Here is an 18,229-nt window from a genome sequence, read left to right as displayed (position 1 = left end):
CAATCCAGAAATTCCCAGTTAGCAAAGAAGGGGTTGGGGGCTAGAGGGAGATGACGAAGGTGGGGCCACGACAACAGCTCAAAGTACCCCTCCCTGCAGAGGTAGGACTTTCCTTCCTGGGCAGGAGGCAGGAGCCAGCCCACTGTCCAGTCTCAGAGAGGTCAAGGGGCTTCCGAGGTCATTTTGTGGTTCTAATACTGAGCTAATCGCCTAGAAAACGTGGCCTCTCCATGAACTCTCTCTCCTGCCAGCCTCCTGCCTCCAAACCCTTAGTGAGCCCCAGGGTAAAAGAGCCAGCACATTGGGGCACAGCCCACTGGCTACCTCACCCTCAGAAGCAGGGCCCCAGAAGGGGGAACAGAGACCCCAAAACAAGAGAGCAAAAGGAAACCAAATTGAACACTGAGCCTCCAGGAAGAAGAGGGGGGCAGAGTTGAAAAGGAAGATTCCGGCATCAACGAACGTCGCCTGTAAACGGAACAGTTTCCTGCTCCAGAGTTGCAAATATTTGTCTAGAATCCCAAGCTAGACACAAAAAGAAGGAAAGGAAAAACAACGACAACAAACCGACATCTACCTATACCCTGCTCCAAGCCTGGGGCATTCCATCCAAGAACTGCATTCCATTTTTTCCAGGAGGCGGCAGTGACATCTCACCGGTAAACAGACATATGGGACGCAAGCCACCAGTGTAGACAAGCGAAGTCACAGAACACACGGGCCACATGTGCACATCACCACACACGCACACATGCACACACGCTAGCCCGCCCCCCCAGGCCTGCCTGCATTTTCCGAAACCCGAAAAAGCACTTCTGAGAGCTGCCTCACAAACCACCCTCTCTGGGGTTTTTCAGGGGTCCTGACACCTCAGTCCCAAGCAGTTCAAACACTCTCCAGGTGTGAGGCCCCTCTCTCTCCCTCTGACCCGAGCATCAGTCATCATAAAAGGCAGCAAATCTGACCAAGCATCCACCATAAAAAAAAAAAAAAAACCTCGAAGAAAGTTGAAAAAGGAAAAGAAGGAGGCGAGAGACTTTCTTCTTTCCTTTGTAAAAAGAGCTCATAAAATGATCAAAAAAAAAAAAAAAAAAGGCAGCCCAGGCAGGGGCTTTGTTACCTTTGCGCCTCTCGCCTCCTCTGGCCTGAATTCTGCGGATCCCATTCATGACGAAGGGCTTCTTCCAAACTGAGAGAAAAAAGTTTTCAACTTTATGGTTCCAAATTTTTTCCCCCTCGCAGATCCGGGAGAGCCAGCTAACACTTTTTTCCCCCAACAGCCGGTCTGCGGAGATTTGCTGTTGAATAATAACAAAGGAGAGAGGATACGTATTTAAAGAAAAGAAGTGATTAATGGTTTTCTGTATAATTCTCACATTTTTCTTAGCTCTTGTCTACAAGAATGGCTGTGAACTTTAAGCTCCATAGAAATCTTTTTTTTATTCTATTCATACCTTCCAAGGAGCAGCTTTGATTTGGTTCTATAGAGACATTCCTGGGGGGGGCATATGCTTTTTAAGGACTATTTTCCCCCTCCACTAAGGGCGGTATCCCTTTGGCAGTTAAACATCACACCGCGATTCGACCAAAACAAAGCTCGCCTCCAGGTCCTGTCAATTTTTTTTTTTTTTGAATGAGACCTCCAGGAGCATTTCAACGGGCAGTTCCAGCTCCCTTTCCCGTGCTGTGGACACCGGCCCTGTGTGTCCCAGGCCCTACCCAGCCTCAAACTCCCGGGCGCTGCAAACCGGAGGAATACAAAAGAAGTAACAGTAAAAAACGTGCTGGTGGAATCAGCTATGTTTATTTTCTGGAGGGAGATGGGACTGAAAAACGACTTTTAATTGCATATGCTCTCTCGAGCCCCAAGTTTTTGGGAGGCGGGTGGCTGTATCCTGGGCCACCACAAGACCAGAGACCCCGAGGCTGGAGCCCTCGGACCTTAAGCACATCTCTTGGGTGCTGCCCCAAAACGGCCCAAGGCCGACAGAGCTTGTGAGGGTCATCGGCACCCCCACCCCCTTCCCCCACTCCATTCTAGGGGTGACTGGGACCTCAGAGACAGAAAGCTATTTGGTCCCCGGTCGTACTTTCGATACTTTCTATGAGAAAGAAAATGAAAATTAATACAGGAGCAGGGCTTCACAAAAGAGGCCATTTGTCTTCTTGATTATCTATTTGCTTGTCAGAGTTTGAGCTATGGCACCGGCTAGCTCCTTTGTAATATAAAAATACTCTGAAAACCTGCAAACACCCAGAAACATCTGTGCAAAAAATTAGACTCATTAAAGCTTTAAACACCTCAGAGGAAAACGATACCTTCTTAGGCGGGAGGAAAGAGGCCGGCCTCGCAGAAATCCTCCCTCCGAACCTTAATAAGCAAAGAGCCGTCTGTCTAGAAAGAGACAGCTTAACCGCATTTTATTTGCTTACGACAAATAAATCACGATATGAAAGGCTTTGCCATACTTAAGCCTCTCGTGTCCTACAATGAAACATTTTCCCCCCATTAGGGATTGGAGTTGGCCCTCCTAGTACTTTCAATCCATTTTTGGACTGGAGGGAAAAAATTAAAAGCCCCAAACAAAACACACCCACCCCAAAAGGAAAACAAACCAACTACCACAATTTGGAGTCCTCTGAGATAGAAATTCTCCTTGGACCCTTCGAAAAAAAATCCTCAACCACATACAATGTGAGGCCGAATGGACTGAGATGCTTAAAATATACGCTGGGTGGCATTCGTCTGTATCTTTACATCAAGGTTTCAACAAAAACACGCCGTGCTGGTCACAAGAAACCAAACATTTATTTCTATTGTCACTCTGTACAGGACACAAAATTTTCACGCCAACGAAGGGTTCTAGACTCAGGCAGCCCCAGAACTAGGAAGGGACCTGGTTTGGAATGTCAGAGAGAGAACAGGAGACAGGACGCGCATGACATAAAATAATAATAATAATAATAATTAATAATAATAATAATAATCAATGCAAAACAATGATAAACTATGGGAGAGATCTCTGCAATATGTCTCCCAGACCGGGAGGCCCCACCACATTTTCTGTGCTAGTCTCACATTCATTTGCAGCGGAGGAGAGAAGGCCTGGCTGCACAACTCAATTGGCCAGAGGGTTGTGCCCAGCTTCCAGAACTCAGCTGGCCCCTCACTCTGCCAGGAATGGCTTGACCTTCCAGAAGAAGGCCCTCTCAGGTCTCCAGGTCTCTTTTCTGTTGGACTCAATTTCCCTGCCTGGTCCTGCGGTGCCAAGGCCACCCCCCACCTCCACGTGTCCCCTTCCTGCTGCTGCCCCCCACCCCACCCATTGGTGGAAGGGGGTGAGCAGTCAGTGTGCCCATGGAGGAGCACCGAGGGGGAGGAGGGTGTGTGTGTGTGTGTGTGTGTGTGTGTGTGTGTGTTACCGTGGCCAAAACACTGCGCTATCTGGCAGTCACAGGGTGCTTTCGCTGGGTGTCAGGAATGGGGGACAAAGAAAGAAAATCCAGGCTGTCTTCCAGCAGCGGCAGCAGCAGAGGCGGCGGCGTCGGAGCCGGGCCTCATTTGTTAGCCGGGTGTCGAGGTAATGGTCGCCACCGAGGCCCGTCCTCTCCGCGGCAGAGTAAACAAGACAGATGGGCCTGGGCCTGGCGTGATTAAAGATGAAACGTGGATCCATCTTCGCCAAAGCTGAAAACGAGGAGTGCAGCCTCCTATTTCTCTGTCTTTTTCTTTCTTCCTTCTTCTTCTTCTTTTTCTTCTTCTTCTTCTTTTTTTTTTTTAAGGAAGAAAGCAAGAGACTTGAACCTTGCTTCTGGGGGGCCTCGCCTGGCTCCCTATTGTCATTTCTATAAATAAAGCTTCCCCTCCCCCTCCTCTGCGTTTATTCGTGTAATAGATAAAGTAGGGGGAGGGCAGGTAGCTTTTGCGGACCCAGGCCCCAGGGTCCCCTCCCGCATCTCCCCCTGCCGCTCCCCCCCCCCCCCGCCCAGCGCTCACAACCCACCCCCGCCCCGAGGTTCGCGGCTCCCGCGCGGGGGGCACTAGAGCGCGGGGTGGCCTCCGTTGGGCCGGCCAGGGGGCCCTCCGGCTGCGCCTGCGGTGCCACCCGAGCGGATCTTGGTGTTGGGCAACTTGTGGTCTTTTTTCCACTTCATGCGCCGGTTCTGGAACCAGATCTTGATCTGGCGCTCGGAGAGACAGAGCGCGTGGGCGATCTCCACCCTCCGGCGCCGCGTCAGGTAGCGGTTGTAGTGAAATTCCTTCTCCAGTTCCAAGACCTGCTGGCGAGTGTAGGCTGTCCGAGAGCGCTTGGGCTCCCCGCCGGCGTAATTGGGGTTTACTGGACACACACAGAGAGAGGGAGAAAGAGAAAGTTTTATTGCCCCGAAAGGGAGGAGGGAGAGAGCCCTTTCTTCCAGCTAACACAGCGTCTCCCTCCCTCCCTCCCTCCCTCTCCCGCCACCTCTCCTTCCTTGGAGGGGGGGGGGGGCGGTGGGGACGAAAAGGGAAGAAAGCGGCCCCCAGGAAGAGAAAGAGACCTCAAAGTTCTGGAGGGTTCTGTTGTCTCCACGTTGTTGTTTGGGTGTCTGGAGAGGGGGGTGGGGGCAGAGAGGAATCTCCACAAGGTTTTAACCGCTCCTCTCTGCCCCCTTGGCCTGGGGCCCCGGGATGGGAGAATGAGGGGTGAAAGAGGGAGGGGGGCTTCCCTAAACCTTTCTTCTGTTAGTTCCCACCCTCTGTGCTCAGATTCCAAGCAGCGCCTGCCCCCAGTAAAAACTTTTGCCCCTTCTCGAGCCAAGGAGCCAGACTAGAGGAAAGAAAGGAAAAAATAAATACTGGGAGTTGACTCAACTCTCCGCTCAAATACAGATTACCCCCTCCTCCTTCTCCTCCCCCACCTCTCCCACCCCTCCCCAACTTCCAACTTCACTGAGACTGCATCTCCCTGGCGAAAAAGTCGCTGGTGAGAATGGCAAAGAGGATGGGGAACCGACTTCAAAGGCGCGGGGCCCACCAGGCCATAAAAATTTATGGGGGATGTAATTATGTGGCTCTGAAAACAGGCGACCGTAAATCTCCGGCAATGGCGAGTTTATAGCGGGGACAATTGGCTTCCCCCAGGCTCCCCCCCCCCCCATGCCTCCGAGGTCCCTTTGGTGTAAAGCACCGGGGGTGGGAGGGGGAAGGGGTGCCCACGCACTCACCCGTGCTCACGTGAACTTTGCGCATCCAGGGGTAGACGACGGGCTCTTTGCACGCGGAGTGGGACGGGCTGGGGTGCAGGGGGTTCTGGGCGCAGGGAGGCGGCGGGGGGCTGCTGCTGACCGCCTCGCAGCGCTGGCCGGGCTCCGGGAGGAGGGCCCCGGAGGGCGGCGGCGCAGGAGCCCGAGGGGACAGCCCGGGCGGTGGCGGGGGCGGCGGGGGCGGCGGCGGAGGCGGCGGGGGCCCGGGGTCCCGGCAGGCCGCGTAGCGCTGCACGGTGCACGCCGCGCGCCGCCCGAAGCCCGCCTCCGGCTGGAAGCCGCTCTCTCGCCTCTGGCCGCCGGCGTAGTACCCCGGCGAGTGCTCGCTGGGTAGGTAATCGCTCTGTGAATATTCCTCGCACGGAGGGAACTTGGGGTCGACATAGTTTGAGTTGATCAAAAAAGAACTCATAGCCATTAATTTCTGGGAATTGCCCACAAAATATACTAAAATTTATTCCGACCCCTGACTCGTTTTCCTGTTTCCGAAAGCCCTCCTACTTACTGTCAAGTGAACAAAGTTAGGGGCCCACGTGATCCCCGGAGCCAATGGCCGCCCCGCCTGCGATTCCCGGATAAGGAAATCTGCTCACCCGGACCCTACTCCAGCCAAAGAGGTTTATTTCCCCTTCTTCTCTTTCCCCCTCCCCACCCACCCAACACCAGGATTTACATAGGGCTCCTGCGGGGCGACCGCCTCCTCGCCAGGCTCTCTCCGGGATCAGAGAGAGAGAGACAGAGAAGGAGAGAGAGAGGGAGAGGAACAGGGCAGGTTGCCGCTGGAGGGCCTGTTGGGGCGCTGGGCAGAGAACAATCCCGGATCCCCTCGGAAGTTGGGGCTCCCGGTGCAGCCCCTCCTGTCCTGCCTCGCCTCCACCCCGCATTCTCTGCCTTCCATAGGCCCCCATCCCCTCCTCAGGACGGCGAGGAGCCCAGGAGTCTGTGTGGGGAGTTAAGTGAGAGACAGCCTGGGGGCTCTGCCTGGAGAAGGGAACCCACATTGGGGGCGAGAGGCACTGAGCATGGGGCTTTTCTCTGCAGTCGCCTGGGGAGGGGTAGGGAGTGAGAGAGGAGGCGTCGGGAGCAAGCAGGCGGGTGCACGGAGGGACTTGTCAGAGATGAATGGAACCGCGGGCGGATCGATAGGAAATTCATGCACTAATTCGGGGAGACCTCGCCTTCCAAATCGCATTTCGCTGCGCTATTAGTTTGGTTGTGTCAGTCAGTCCTTCCGTTCCCTTCTCCTACCCACTCCTCCCCGTGCCCAACGCGGCCCAAGCGGGGAGAAATGACTTGGTTTCTCACACTGAACACGAGCGCTGGAGTAAAAATCTTGCAACTTTTGAGAGCACACTGAATAGCAATTTGCTAATTCCAAAACCACCGGAGCAATGCTAATCACGGTGTGCAGACTTTCTAATTGCCGCTAATGCAGCCGCCTCTGCAGTGCAGAGAAATCTCACATCCTTATGATGCTGGGGGTAGGAGCCCTGGGGGTGACCCACACACAGAATAACACCCCTTCGTAACTGCATATTTCCAGGCCCTCTTGTTCTGATCCCAAACGAAAAGGAGACCTCAACATCCGTTTGAAAAGCGATTTTCTGTGCCTTCGCCCACTGACGACGATAGTCGTTCCCCGCCCCCCCCCCCGGATTTTCAGTAAAGCCTCCCTGATCCCAGAGTAGAGAATTAGTGGGCTTGAGGGAGAGAATAAAATTAAAACACCACCAGCAATATTAACCTATTAAGAGAAGCGAAAAGGGACCAAGCCTTCCAGGGGCAGGCGGGGGAGAATTCAGGTAGATGATTCCTCTGTCTCTAACCAGTAAGGGAGGAAAAGAAAGAAGAAAGAAAAAGGAAGGAGTCTTCGTGTGGTCAGTCACCGGATAGTCCTCATTTGGGAAAAAAAAATTTTTTTTTTCTTCGGGAAAAAAATGAGCGGAGTGTTTATGTCAACTACATATTCCCCTAGATACGAATTTGTGACCACAAAATTCCTTACACAAATTCGGATCTACAGGGTATATACAGAAGACAGACAGATCTTCTTGGCCCAGAAATTTTCCAGTTCTCCCACTTTGCGCGCCTTCTTCTCGTTTGGGGTGTGATTTCAGTGCTTTGATTTTATTTCGTTTTGTTCTACTTTTGAGTTCTGGGAGCAGGAAAAGGCACTGCGGGTCCATTTTGGGGATTACAAGGTTTTCAACTCTCTTTCTCTTCTATCAGAGAGAAATTGAAACCGCCGGTTCCGCAAAGGGACGCGAACCTCGCGGCCGCGGTGCAACCCTGGGCGGCGCATGAATTATGAGATGTAAACATTAGCTAAGCACAAAAGGAGGAAGGGTCATCCTGAGGCTGCAGCATAGTCAGAATCAGGCCCTTCTGGGTGCCCTCGCGCCCCTCCCCTCCCCCCAGGACTTTTATTTTTTTTTTTAAGAAAAACAAAACCCCAATCGGTTCCTCCATGCCGCTCGAAGCCTTTCGTTTGCCATCAAACGAATATCTAGATATTTTCCAAGGCGCCTCTCAGCAAAGGGAGGAGGGAGAGGCGGCTGGGTGTGAAGGAGGTGTCATAAAAGTCCTTTTGGAAAAATTCAATGGTAAAAAGAGAGAGAAACAGCTGTAAAGAAAAATGCTGGGAGACCAAACAGATGGGGCCCCGGATATTTAATGACGGGCAATTCCATTTACAACCTGAGAAAAAGATCAAAGGCGTTTCATTTCCGAATGAAGGGCAATGAGGAACCATAAAAGATGCAGCCAGATGATATTCTGGCCCCTCCCAAACTCCCATACCTCCTGGGGCCAGAAAAGGGGGATAATCCCTGAAGTGTGCGAGGAACCCCGCTTCTCCCACCTCCCTAGCCCCAGGCAGACTCTCTCTGTCTAAATTTGCTCATTCTGCCACCTGCTAGGGTCGCTGGCAGTGCGACCAAAATGGGGATCTGGGAAACCTGGGGGAACCTGGGGTTTCTGAATGAACTTCCTGACGGTCCCAGTAACTGCTGAATATACTAAACTGGGAGACTGGGGACTGGGCTGGAGGGAACCGGGTCCTAGACTGAATGCTGAGGGCCAGCACAGGGTTAGGGGAATTGGCGCAGAGAAAGCCTCCGCCTTGCCCAGACTCCCTACCCATCTCCCTGAGAAATACTTGCATCCCTGGTGAGCAAGTCAGAATCATATCAATTTCATTAACGAATACAGCGATAACACACACACACACACAAACAACCCTCTAACCATCACATTCCAGAAGTCTCTGCCCATCCACAATTCTGGGACCCTTGCAGGTGGGTAGGAGGAGTGCTCCCACTTGCCAGAAACTATGTCCAGAGACCCTCTGATTTTCTATCCTAAATCCAGATTGCCAATTTTGGCCTCCGGGCCTGATTTCTAACAACAACACTCTCCCAGCCCAGCCAGGCTGACTTGCATATATTTGAAAAATCACACACACACACACACACACACACACACACACACACACCCCACCCCACACCACACTTATATTTTAATGATCTTTGCCAAGAGAGGGTCCAATAGACCCCCCCACATGGGCACCTAGAGAGACTACTAGAGTCTGGCCCTGGGCCCACAGACAAAATGCCTGGGTAGGACCCCCACCAGCCCCGCGACCTCAAGCAGGGATCTTTCCAAGTCTTATCAAAGGCCAGTTAGTCAGGGGTTCCACGACCCATTCCAACTGGCCAGGCCCCTCCCCCACCCCATACCTCCTGTCCTTCTCAACTCGCTCGCTCTCTGAAACCCGTCCAACTCAGTCGGCTTTTCCGAATTTGGGGAGGGCCGCTAGGCCGGCCACCGGGACTCTCTGTTGCTCTGCACTTCACAAAGGATGCAGCCCAGGTGCTCGGAGCACCCCAAGAGAGAGGTATGGGAGACAGAGACACTGCGGGGCTGGGTATGGCTGATCTTAGGGACAGAGCGCAGAGATTTTCTCTTCTGCGCGCTGGGAGCCGCCACCTGCCCATCCCACCGAGGCGCCGCACCCCCCCCCCCCACACCAGCCGAGTGCAGCAGCGATGGGTGGACGACAAGGTTTATCAGCCACTCCCTAGACGGATTTCACCAAAACCGGGGGATGCCTCTCCCTTCCACCCTCAAAAGAATGCTAACAGGAGTAGTCATAATAAAAATAAGAAAAAGCAAAAAGCTTTGCGCGCGCATCCTGAGCCACCTCCCCTGTACTCCCCGCTCGCTCGCTGGCTCGCCGGCCGCCTTCCCCCCCGGGCAGCCACAGGTTGCTAGAGTGACCTCTCACTGCTCAGCCCCCTTCGCTGTCCCGGGCGTGCCCAGCCCGCACGGAATCCGTCTACCTTTTGTCGCCCGGGAGAGGGCACAGAGCGAGGGAGAGAAACCGAAGGGTCGAGGAGGCGAGCCCCCAGCCGGCCCGCGCACCGGAGGCCGCACCGAGGAGTGGAAGGCCCAGAGAGGGAGCGGGCAAGAGTACTCACCGGCCCTCCCGGCCGCAGACCCGCCCTCGGGCCCGATCGGCCACAGAGGAGCTCGCTCTTGTCCACTATTGTGTGTCCGGAAAACCGAACCGCGGCTGCGGGCACAGCAGCTCCGGGCCTCCTTGGAGGCCGGAACAAGACTTTTTTTTTTTTTTTTTGATGTGTTTTTGTTTTTGAGGCGCAAGTTTTCGTATTAATCTCATACTTTGTCAGTCTTTGTTAAACAGCTAGGCGCGTCACGAGGCTCTCGAACATTTTAATAATTTTTAGACGCTGTGACCTACGGTTCACCCCTCTCCGGGCCTCCCCCACGAGCAGGCAGTTACTATAATACGCTGGCGCAGTTCGCTCGGTCATATTGAATTTTGCGCAGGTCATTACTTGGGAGAAAAATGACGGAGCAGGAATTTGATTCAGCTCATCCTCCCCAGCTCTACTTTTTTTTTTTTTTTTTTGCCAGAACCTTCTCTTCCCTTCACCCAACCCCCACCCCCAAAAAAGTCCCATTCTGATAGGGCTCAGCCTGCCCCACCTTCACCTTGATATTCCATCACTCCTGTATTTTTGCCAGTTCTGGTTCCCAGGGAAAAGTGGGAGAGGGTAGGATGATTCCACAGGGGCTCCTTTTGGGGCCTATGAGGGAGGATGGCACCTGGAGAAGCGGCCTTCGGGATCTGGGTGCCTGAGAGCAGGCCTGAGCCGGAGCCCCCTTCCCTCCTGCCTTCACTATTAAATGGCTGCATTGGTAGGGCCTGTATGCCCACCCCCTTGCATACTCAATCTGCTTTATTCCATTCCCCAGTGCCAGAGATAGCCCCCTTTCTGCCCAAACTTTGGAGGCTCCAGGGCCCCAGGCATGAGTCCTCCACCTCATGGGAGTGAGAATTGGTCCATAGGCCAGCACATTTGGGAAAGACAGAGAACCCTGAGAGAGGAGCTGGACTGTGCTGGTCAAAGCTTGGGACTTGGCTTTCAGAGGCCTTAATTTCCCTTTGAAAACAAAACAATACTCCACTCCCCCCTCCCCCGTTTTTTGTTTAAAACCACTTCTCATCTATACAGTAACTCTTTTTACCTACCCCCATCACCACCACAAGGAGGTACTGGAATAAAGCAAGGAGGCATTAAAAATACTCAGAGACTTTCTTTGATTTGTCTCTCAAGGATTAGAATTGGTGGATTGTCAACAACACATTTTCCCCTTTCTCCAGCCTCCAACGGACCAGCAGAGGTAGATCAGGTGACTCCCCTTCCACCCAGTTTAAGTCTAGGGCGAGTGTCTGCAGGGAGATATACCCCCCTAGCCCAGGGAGATGGGAGAGAACATCCCCAAACACCTGGTTTGGCCAGGATGGCTGAGGACTCTCTTTTCCCCTTCCCGAGGCCTCTCCAGCCCAGGCCCTTTGGCTGCTCCAGGCTAGTCCACAGAACCATAAATTTGCTAGCATTCTGTCCTGGAAAGGAGGAAGAAGACACAGAGGAGGCACAGGAGTTCCTGTTCAGGCTTTGACCTCTACCCCTTCTGGACTTCAGGAATTCCTTCCTGGCCTGACTCCTCAGAGAAACGTGTCCCAAGGCTGAGTAGAAATGGGGACCCACACCCAACTGGTTAGGCAAAAACTGGGGCAAATTGATGTAAAATCTGCCATTAAGTTGTTGTCTCTTCCGGCCATATTTCAAAAGGCATCTTTATGAAAACTCTCAGGACAAACACCCACAGCGCACCTCCTATACCCAATGCTTAGAACAGAAGATGAAGACATTTCATAACACAACAAACACTCATTTAAAGACCAAAAATAGGCATATGCCCTGGTGTTATAATTACAGAGTCCCTGTAAACATGTTACTTATGAGCGCAGCCTAATGCATGGATTGGAAGTTCATTTCAGGTCGCTTGTTTCAACTCCAGTTAAAAAGATCTCTGTGAGGCCATTCAGTATTTTTCCTTCTCATTTCCCCTCCCTCCTCCACTTAGGAAGAGAGGGATTCTGGATGAACACACAAGTGGAGGTTTGGGAGAGTGCGAGGATTAGCAAGCCAGCCTTCTTTCAATATCCACCTTCTTAAACCCAAGCAATTTGGAAAGAGGAATGGGAGTTCAGAAACCCTCCAGTCCTAGCCCATAGGAGTCATGGACTCCAGCTGCCTGGACCCAGCCTGGGGGCTAGGAAACCCTGAAAAACAGGCCTGCCTGGGGGCAAAGGGGGAGTTGGGGGAGTCAGCTGTTTGGCCCCTTTAGGGGAGGCAGGGTGGGGCTGATGTTGGTGAGAATCAGGCCTTCACCTTGGAAGCCTTCTTTGGCCCCATCAAATGTCCTGCAAGGACGTGTGGGTAATTGGATTTTTTTTTTTTTTTAATGTGTGCGGCTGGGTAGGTTTTAATTAAATTTTATATGGTGACTCAAAGGTTATCTTTGGGAGAGAAAATTGCGCAGAGGATTCCATGCCCCCAGCGCTCTTTTGTGCGGCTCCCCCACCCCACCAGCTCCGGGGTTTGGAGAAAGGTTTCTCCTCTACTCCAGTGTCTCCCTTCCCAGGTGTCAGTCTCTCCACCCCACTTCTGCTCCCCCACTCCCCAAGCACACGTCTCCCATACCTCCAGCACCCCTTGCTCCCTCGCTTCTCCCTCCACTCACACAGCCTCCTCCCCTTGCCCAGCCCGCCCCCGCCGCTAGACGCCGCCGCCCGCTCACGCACGCTATAAACTTTTGACCCTCCAACTTTGCGACCCCTCTGGCAATAACACTGGCCTCAAGGCCCAGGGTCTCATTCTGCTGCGCCGGCTGCAGAAATCCAAGCGCAAAAACGCTTTTCGTGCCCCTCCCCCGCTCACCACCGTCCCCAACCTCCACTAAGGGCCTTAGCACTGGGGAAGAGGAGTCTTGATTATTAAATAGCTCCTTCGGAAAAAAACAAAAACAAAAACAAAAACGCCACCCCACTTCCTGCATCGACCCCACTTCCCGCATTTCCACCGGTCTCTCCTGTGGAGTGCCTGGAAAGGCTTTGGATGACCCATCCTCTCCATTCTTGTCCCCGAGTGGGGCCGCGGGTGCTGGGCGTGGGGACACACAGGTCGCGGTAAGACGCGTCGGCTGACCTGGAGGAGGGAGTTTCTGGGGTGAAGAGTGGAGAGAGCTTGGAGCAAGGGTTCCTTAAGAGCGGAGGGAGCCACAGTCCCCAAAGGGCTGGAAAGAGAGCTCAGTGTCCAGGCCGTGCGAGACCCAGCGGGCCCGGGGCCACCTTGCACGGCCGCTCGCTGGCGCCTCAGAGGCCCCAGCCTGGCTGTGAACTTGGTCTAAGGCGGACTCTACTGGCAGCTCGGGGACGTTACAGCCTCTGCTTCTCGGCCAGCGCAGAGGCCATACGGGCGACCTGCGCTCTTTCGGTTTCCCTTGTGCCCAAATATCCCCTCTCAGGACCCCACCTCTCACAGGGACAGGTTTCCTTCCTCCTTCCCTAGGGGCCCGTTGGGAGTCAGAAAACAGAAGAGAGCAAATGAGAGAGGCACAAACACAGAGAATGGAACAAGCCTGCAGAATTTCCAAAATAGAGAGATTATCCTGCATCCCGCCTTCAAGCTCCAAGGGGAGATGTTCTCACATGCTGGCACTTTCCCTCTACTTTTCCTCCAGATGCTGCCTTCCGAGCTGAATCCTTCCCTTCCCACCTGGCCCAGGGTCATCTTGACCAGGCAAGCCGGACGGGGGCCTGCGAGATCCCTTTCCTCCCTGGGCACATTCATCCCTACCCCACAGGGCTCCAAGGTCAGGGATCGCTATAAGCAAAGACAGCCTCAAGGCTCAGAGGCCGAAACCAGGGCCACAGCTATGTGGGCTCAGCCCGTAACCACGCAGACTGCAAGGCCAGAACCCGGCCGGGCAGCCTGGGAGCCTCTTCCCCGGGGAAGAGAAGCTAGAAGCTGCAGCGAGTGCATCTTCCTCTTCAAGTGGAAATGTGGGGAGAGAAGAGACAGGACAGAAGACGCCTGAAACAGGGAAACGGAGAAAAAAAAGGTGGAGAAGAGATTAAAACTTGGAAAGGTGGTGACATGCCAGGTGCGACCGGTCCCAAATCGCTCCCAAGTCCAGTCCTCTCCCGTCTCCTAAATCCCCCACATCCTCTGGGAGCCCGAAATCTGGGTCTCAGTAAATTCACCAAAAGGAAGAACGAAAAATCCGAAAATCAGCCTAAACCTGTCGGCAGGCGCGTCCCCGGCCCAAGCCGCCGCGGAGGTGGAGGCAGCGCGGCCCGCGGCGCGTAATGTATGCGGCAGCGGCTCCAGCGGCTCGGAGCCCCAAGCAGGCCGGCGCTTCGGCCCCGTCTGCTGACCTCTGCGTGATCCCGGACTCTATGAATTATTGATGAGATATGAGCGTTGATTTCCCCTTTCAGGATGCAAACTCCATTATATTGTTAAAATGGCGATTTAATCGTTGAGAATAGCTTTGGTGTGGGTTTTTTCCCCCAACTCATTTGTGCCTCCTTCCTTTTCATTTAACTGTCTTAATTAAATCCTTTAACAGATTTTAATCACTTTTTGGAGGGAGGGGGAAGACGAAGGGGAAGGCCATCACCAGCACCACCACCACCACCAAACACTAAAAACAAAACAAGCCCCCAAACCATAAAAAAGCTTCTACCTGGAGGAAGTTGGAAGGAAGGTGGGGAGGAGGCGTGAAGCCCTCTAGAAAGGTCGTGCTGCGAATATCCACCAAAGGATCCATCCCTTGGAGGGCTGGGGCAGCCTACCTCTGACAAGCAAGAGTCAGGCCTGAGGGGTGTTTAATTCCACCCCTGAGAATATTTGTGTGTGGATTCTGACTGTGGGGAGGAAGGCACGCTTGCCCCTGCTGAGAAGTGCGGGGACATCAAGCTTGGGGAAGGCCACAGGATTCTGGTGGAGAAGGACTCTCCAATCTGGGCCCTGGGGGCACTTAGGGAGAAATGTCCATTTTCCTTAAGGGGCCCCTATTTCTCCCCTCCTCCTCCTCCCCAAGCAGCTCAGTTTCCAGGCCGGTGTCTGGGTTAATTAATATGGATGTGTAACAGCGCTGCAGCAATCGATAAATCCTGCTGTGGGCAGATCCCAGCCTCGAAATCTGATTACTTCTAGAAACTCCAAAAATGGAGAGAGTGACCCTAAAGCATGGGAGGGGTTCTCCCTAGCTCTGTCCTCCTTGGTCGATCCAGTTGGTCCCCAGGCTGAAAAGCTCATGCAGGGAGAGCCTTCTCCTCACTGCCCTGGAAGGGGTTGAGTTTGGGAGAGCGGTCTGTTTTCTCTCTTGCTCCAAATCCTTGGCTTCTGCCCCAGCATTCAGACCCCAGGGATAAAGGAACCGGGCCGGGGAAAGCAGCTTCTACTTGGATCTTGCCCCCACACCCTGTCCCCACCACCCCCAAGGAATACATTCTCACAGCCAGGGAAGGGTTAAGTGTCCGTGCTGCAGTTATGGAGAGGAAGCCGCCGATGAAATATGGGCGCTAAGAACTCCAGGGCCGGCTGGCTTTCCTGTTTACACTTCTTTATACTTCCTCCGCCCCGTGGCGCAGAGAAACAAACCAAAACAAAACAAAATAACCAAATAAAACAAAACAAAAAAAATCAAAATCAAATTGTCTGCAGGGTGCTGGTCAGGCTGGCCTTGGGGGGGGAAAGGGCAAGTGCGGCCTCAATCCCTGGCTGCCTCCTCCGCCCTGCCCGGGGTTGAGGGTGCTGGGCAGTTGCAAGGATGGGCATAAGGATCTGGCCAGAGGGTACCAGCCTGTAGCTCACAAGGTTGAGGCCTGGGCTCAGCCGGGGAGGGGAAGCAAGTGGGTGAGAAGGGAGAGAAGAGTCCTCCAGACTGGGGAACAGCTTTCCCAAAGAACATCTTGGAGGGAAGGGCAGGGCGGGGGGGGGGGGGGGTGAGAGGGGGGGCTATAGCAAAGGAGAAGAAGCTCCTTGCACCAGAAACCCCTTCCCACCTCTCACCCCCTCCCCCAACACATCCTTGTTGGGTTTTAAGGGAGACCATTGCCCAGACAACCTAAAGTAGAGAAGAGGAAAACCCAGCCGGAGGGTCTTCAGGAGCTGCTTAGAGGAGGAGACCAGACCCTTCAAGGGTTTTGGTCTCTGGGGAGGAAGTGGGCACCCCCGCCTCGGGCTTCTTTTTGCCATTCCGGAAAATCTGTCTAGATATGCCCAGCAGATGTCCCTGGGACACCAGCCCCACACGTTTCTTTATCAGAGTTTGCAGAGCTGACATGGAAGGGAGCAAAAAAAAAAATCTTCAAGTCGGGCCTGGTGGTCTGGGGTTTCTGAGAGAAGGAGGCGGCGTTGGAGGGAGGCCAGGGCACATGGCAATGGGGTTTCCCAGGAGGCCCCAGGTCAGATTCTGCCCCTGCTGCACTCTTCCTCTGCACCTTACTCAACTCATTTGCCTTGTCCAGAGTGGGAGCGTGGGGAAGCTATGCCTCCAAAATATATTGGTATCTTAAAGGATGCTGAGGATCCTTTGGGAACTGACCGGAGTCTCCTTTCCAAGGGATACCAATGCCTCATCATTCTTGGGGAGATTCATCTTCAAATCAAGGTGAGGACACCAAGCTCTCTGTCCTCTTTGCTCTCAAACCTGTGAAGGCTCTCCTAAGTCAGGCCTGGGCAGGGACTGGAGAGCTCAGGGAACAGAGAGTGGCTGCAGGGAAGAGAGGAGAGAGGCAGAGGGCAGGCATCCTTTAATGGGAATGAAGGGAATCTTGTGGCCCTCTCCTTGTCCCAAAGATCAGAAGCCCCTTAAGGCGCCACATGTCCAATTTGAGGAACTATCCACAGGAGGTGATAAGCTGGCAGGCCGGCAAAAACAGGAGTAACAGGGTGGCAGACCCCGTCGATCTTAAAAGGGCGGGGGGACGGTGGTCAGTTTGGTGGAGAGGAGGCCTCTGGTTTTTAGAAGAGGGTGACTTACCCTTAGAAAATAACAGGCCCCCTGGGGGTCAAATGATGAAATCCCTCTGGTTTGTGGTGCCACAAAACAAAGGGGCTTTTAAGGGTCTGGTGGAGAGAAAAGAAGAGGGCGAGAGAGGAGAGGAAAGAGAGAACCTCTGATTTTTCTCTCCCAGCTCCTGTGTCCCTTCTTCCCCCCCCCCCCACTCCTGGCCAGGAATTAGGTTTGGAATTTGAGGGGATTGTGCCCCTCTGACCCTACTTAGAGCCAAGCAGAAGGGTCGGCTTGGAATTAACAAGCTGACGCTGGGTGCAGAAGTGCCGCGCTCCCCATCCTGAGTAACCCCCTCCAACAGGCCTTGGAGAAAAGGCAGGGACCCCCCTTTCATAGGGTTCAAAAATCTGAAAGCCAAAGAGAGCCCCAGTGCAAGGCAGCCCCCAGCAGCTGCGCTAGCCTTCCGGGTGCTTTTTCTCAGCTCAGATGTATCCAGATAAAAGTGCCCAGCCGCGCGCGCCCCCACACACCCCTGACAAATGAATGTCATAAAGTTTCTTTCCTGGGGGTGGGGAGATGTCTGTCTGAAGATATCCAGCAGTGAAGTGGCCCCCCCACAAGGGCCCTTGCTTCAGTAATACACACCCTTCCCTCTTGCCCCCTAAATTTCCAAGGGCACCGAAGGAGCCCCCACGAGCCCCTTTCCCCACAAAGAGCCAGACACTCCTGCGAATACAAACCAGGCACCCCAACCGCTGAGGCCTTATGGAACCGAGTGCCCCCACTTCAGACACCCAGCCTGTCAGGACTCGGTGCAAAACGCAGACTAAATTTCCCCCACCTTATCATCTCACAGCCCTGCGGCCGGAGGCAAGATTTCCTTCCCCAGTTCCAAGCCCCAAAATTGCGAGGGGAGAAAGCGAAAGCTGGAAGCCACTTACCGCGGGAGCGCCGGGGGCCTGGGCTGCCGCCACCGCCTTCTGGGCTGGGAGAGCGCTCACCTACCTCTGCCCCCTTCCCCACCACAGCGAGCAGTTAAAGTGTCACTTAACATTCTGGAGAATGTGAAATATACCGCGCGGTGTCAACTCCCCAAAACCATAAAACTAACTTTATGGACCTCACGTGACTTTCTCGAGCCAGTGAGGGGTATCTGTCTGACTTCTCGGCGATTTTTACGATCTAACTTCGAGATAAAACCCCTATCCATTTGACATCTAAATGTCATAGCGACTTTTGGGATAGTTTGCTATGGACAAAGGGGGACAAAGTCAAGGGGTGAGGGGGAAGGAGGGCCCAGTAGAGCCTCTACGACCCTTGGCTGCCTCCTCACCAGTTCCCCCTCCCCCCCCAAGTCCTGTAAGAAGTTGGGCCAAGCTGGAAGGGATTGACCGGGTAAGTGTCCAGACTTGACTCTTGTACTCAGGGTGGAGGCGGACTTGGATGGAGGAAGACTGGGCCCTAACCCTGGGCCACTCGGGCTGGCAGGGGAACAGGGGTCTTTCAGGAGGGACCCCAACTCCTAATCAAGAAGGAAGGTCAGCTGGGCCCCTGGAGAGAGGGAGCCCTTGATAAGTATAGAGAA

General features: G+C 53.8%; 2 protein-coding genes across 4 annotated transcripts in view; both read right to left on the bottom strand.

Annotated features, from left to right (window-relative positions):
* The window catches only part of HOXB3 (homeobox B3), a 56,728-nt gene that overhangs the window by 24,273 nt on the left and 14,226 nt on the right, over positions 1-18,229 (bottom strand). For all 3 annotated transcript variants that reach the window (XM_053212678.1, XM_053212679.1, XM_027033981.2), the window contains exon 2: positions 1,121-1,298. The gene's annotated coding sequence lies outside the window, so the exon portion shown is untranslated. The remainder of the gene's footprint in view (positions 1-1,120; positions 1,299-18,229) is intronic.
* Positions 2,788-16,848, bottom strand: HOXB4 (homeobox B4). The gene is made up of 2 exons (XM_027033988.2): positions 5,206-16,848; positions 2,788-4,340 (listed from the first exon to the last, which is right to left on the bottom strand). The coding sequence occupies exons 1-2, from the start codon at positions 5,660-5,662 to the stop codon at positions 4,042-4,044; spliced, it is 756 nt and encodes a 251-aa protein (XP_026889789.1). The 5' UTR covers positions 5,663-16,848; the 3' UTR covers positions 2,788-4,041.

The sequence above is a fragment of the Acinonyx jubatus genome, chromosome E1, assembly GCF_027475565.1.
Source record: "Acinonyx jubatus isolate Ajub_Pintada_27869175 chromosome E1, VMU_Ajub_asm_v1.0, whole genome shotgun sequence".
Classification (NCBI taxonomy): Eukaryota; Metazoa; Chordata; class Mammalia; order Carnivora; family Felidae; genus Acinonyx; species Acinonyx jubatus.
Note: the sequence above shows the minus strand (reverse complement) of the source record. Positions and strands in the feature narration are given on the sequence as shown.

Coding starts and splice junctions, on each gene's coding strand:
- HOXB4 (XM_027033988.2), bottom strand. CDS start 5,662: ATGGCTATGAGTTCTTTTTTGATCAACTCAAACTATGTCGACCCCAAG. Junction 4,341..5,205: donor CAAAGTTCACGTGAGCACGG/GTGAGTGCGTGG, acceptor GTGTGTGTCCAG/TAAACCCCAATTACGCCGGC.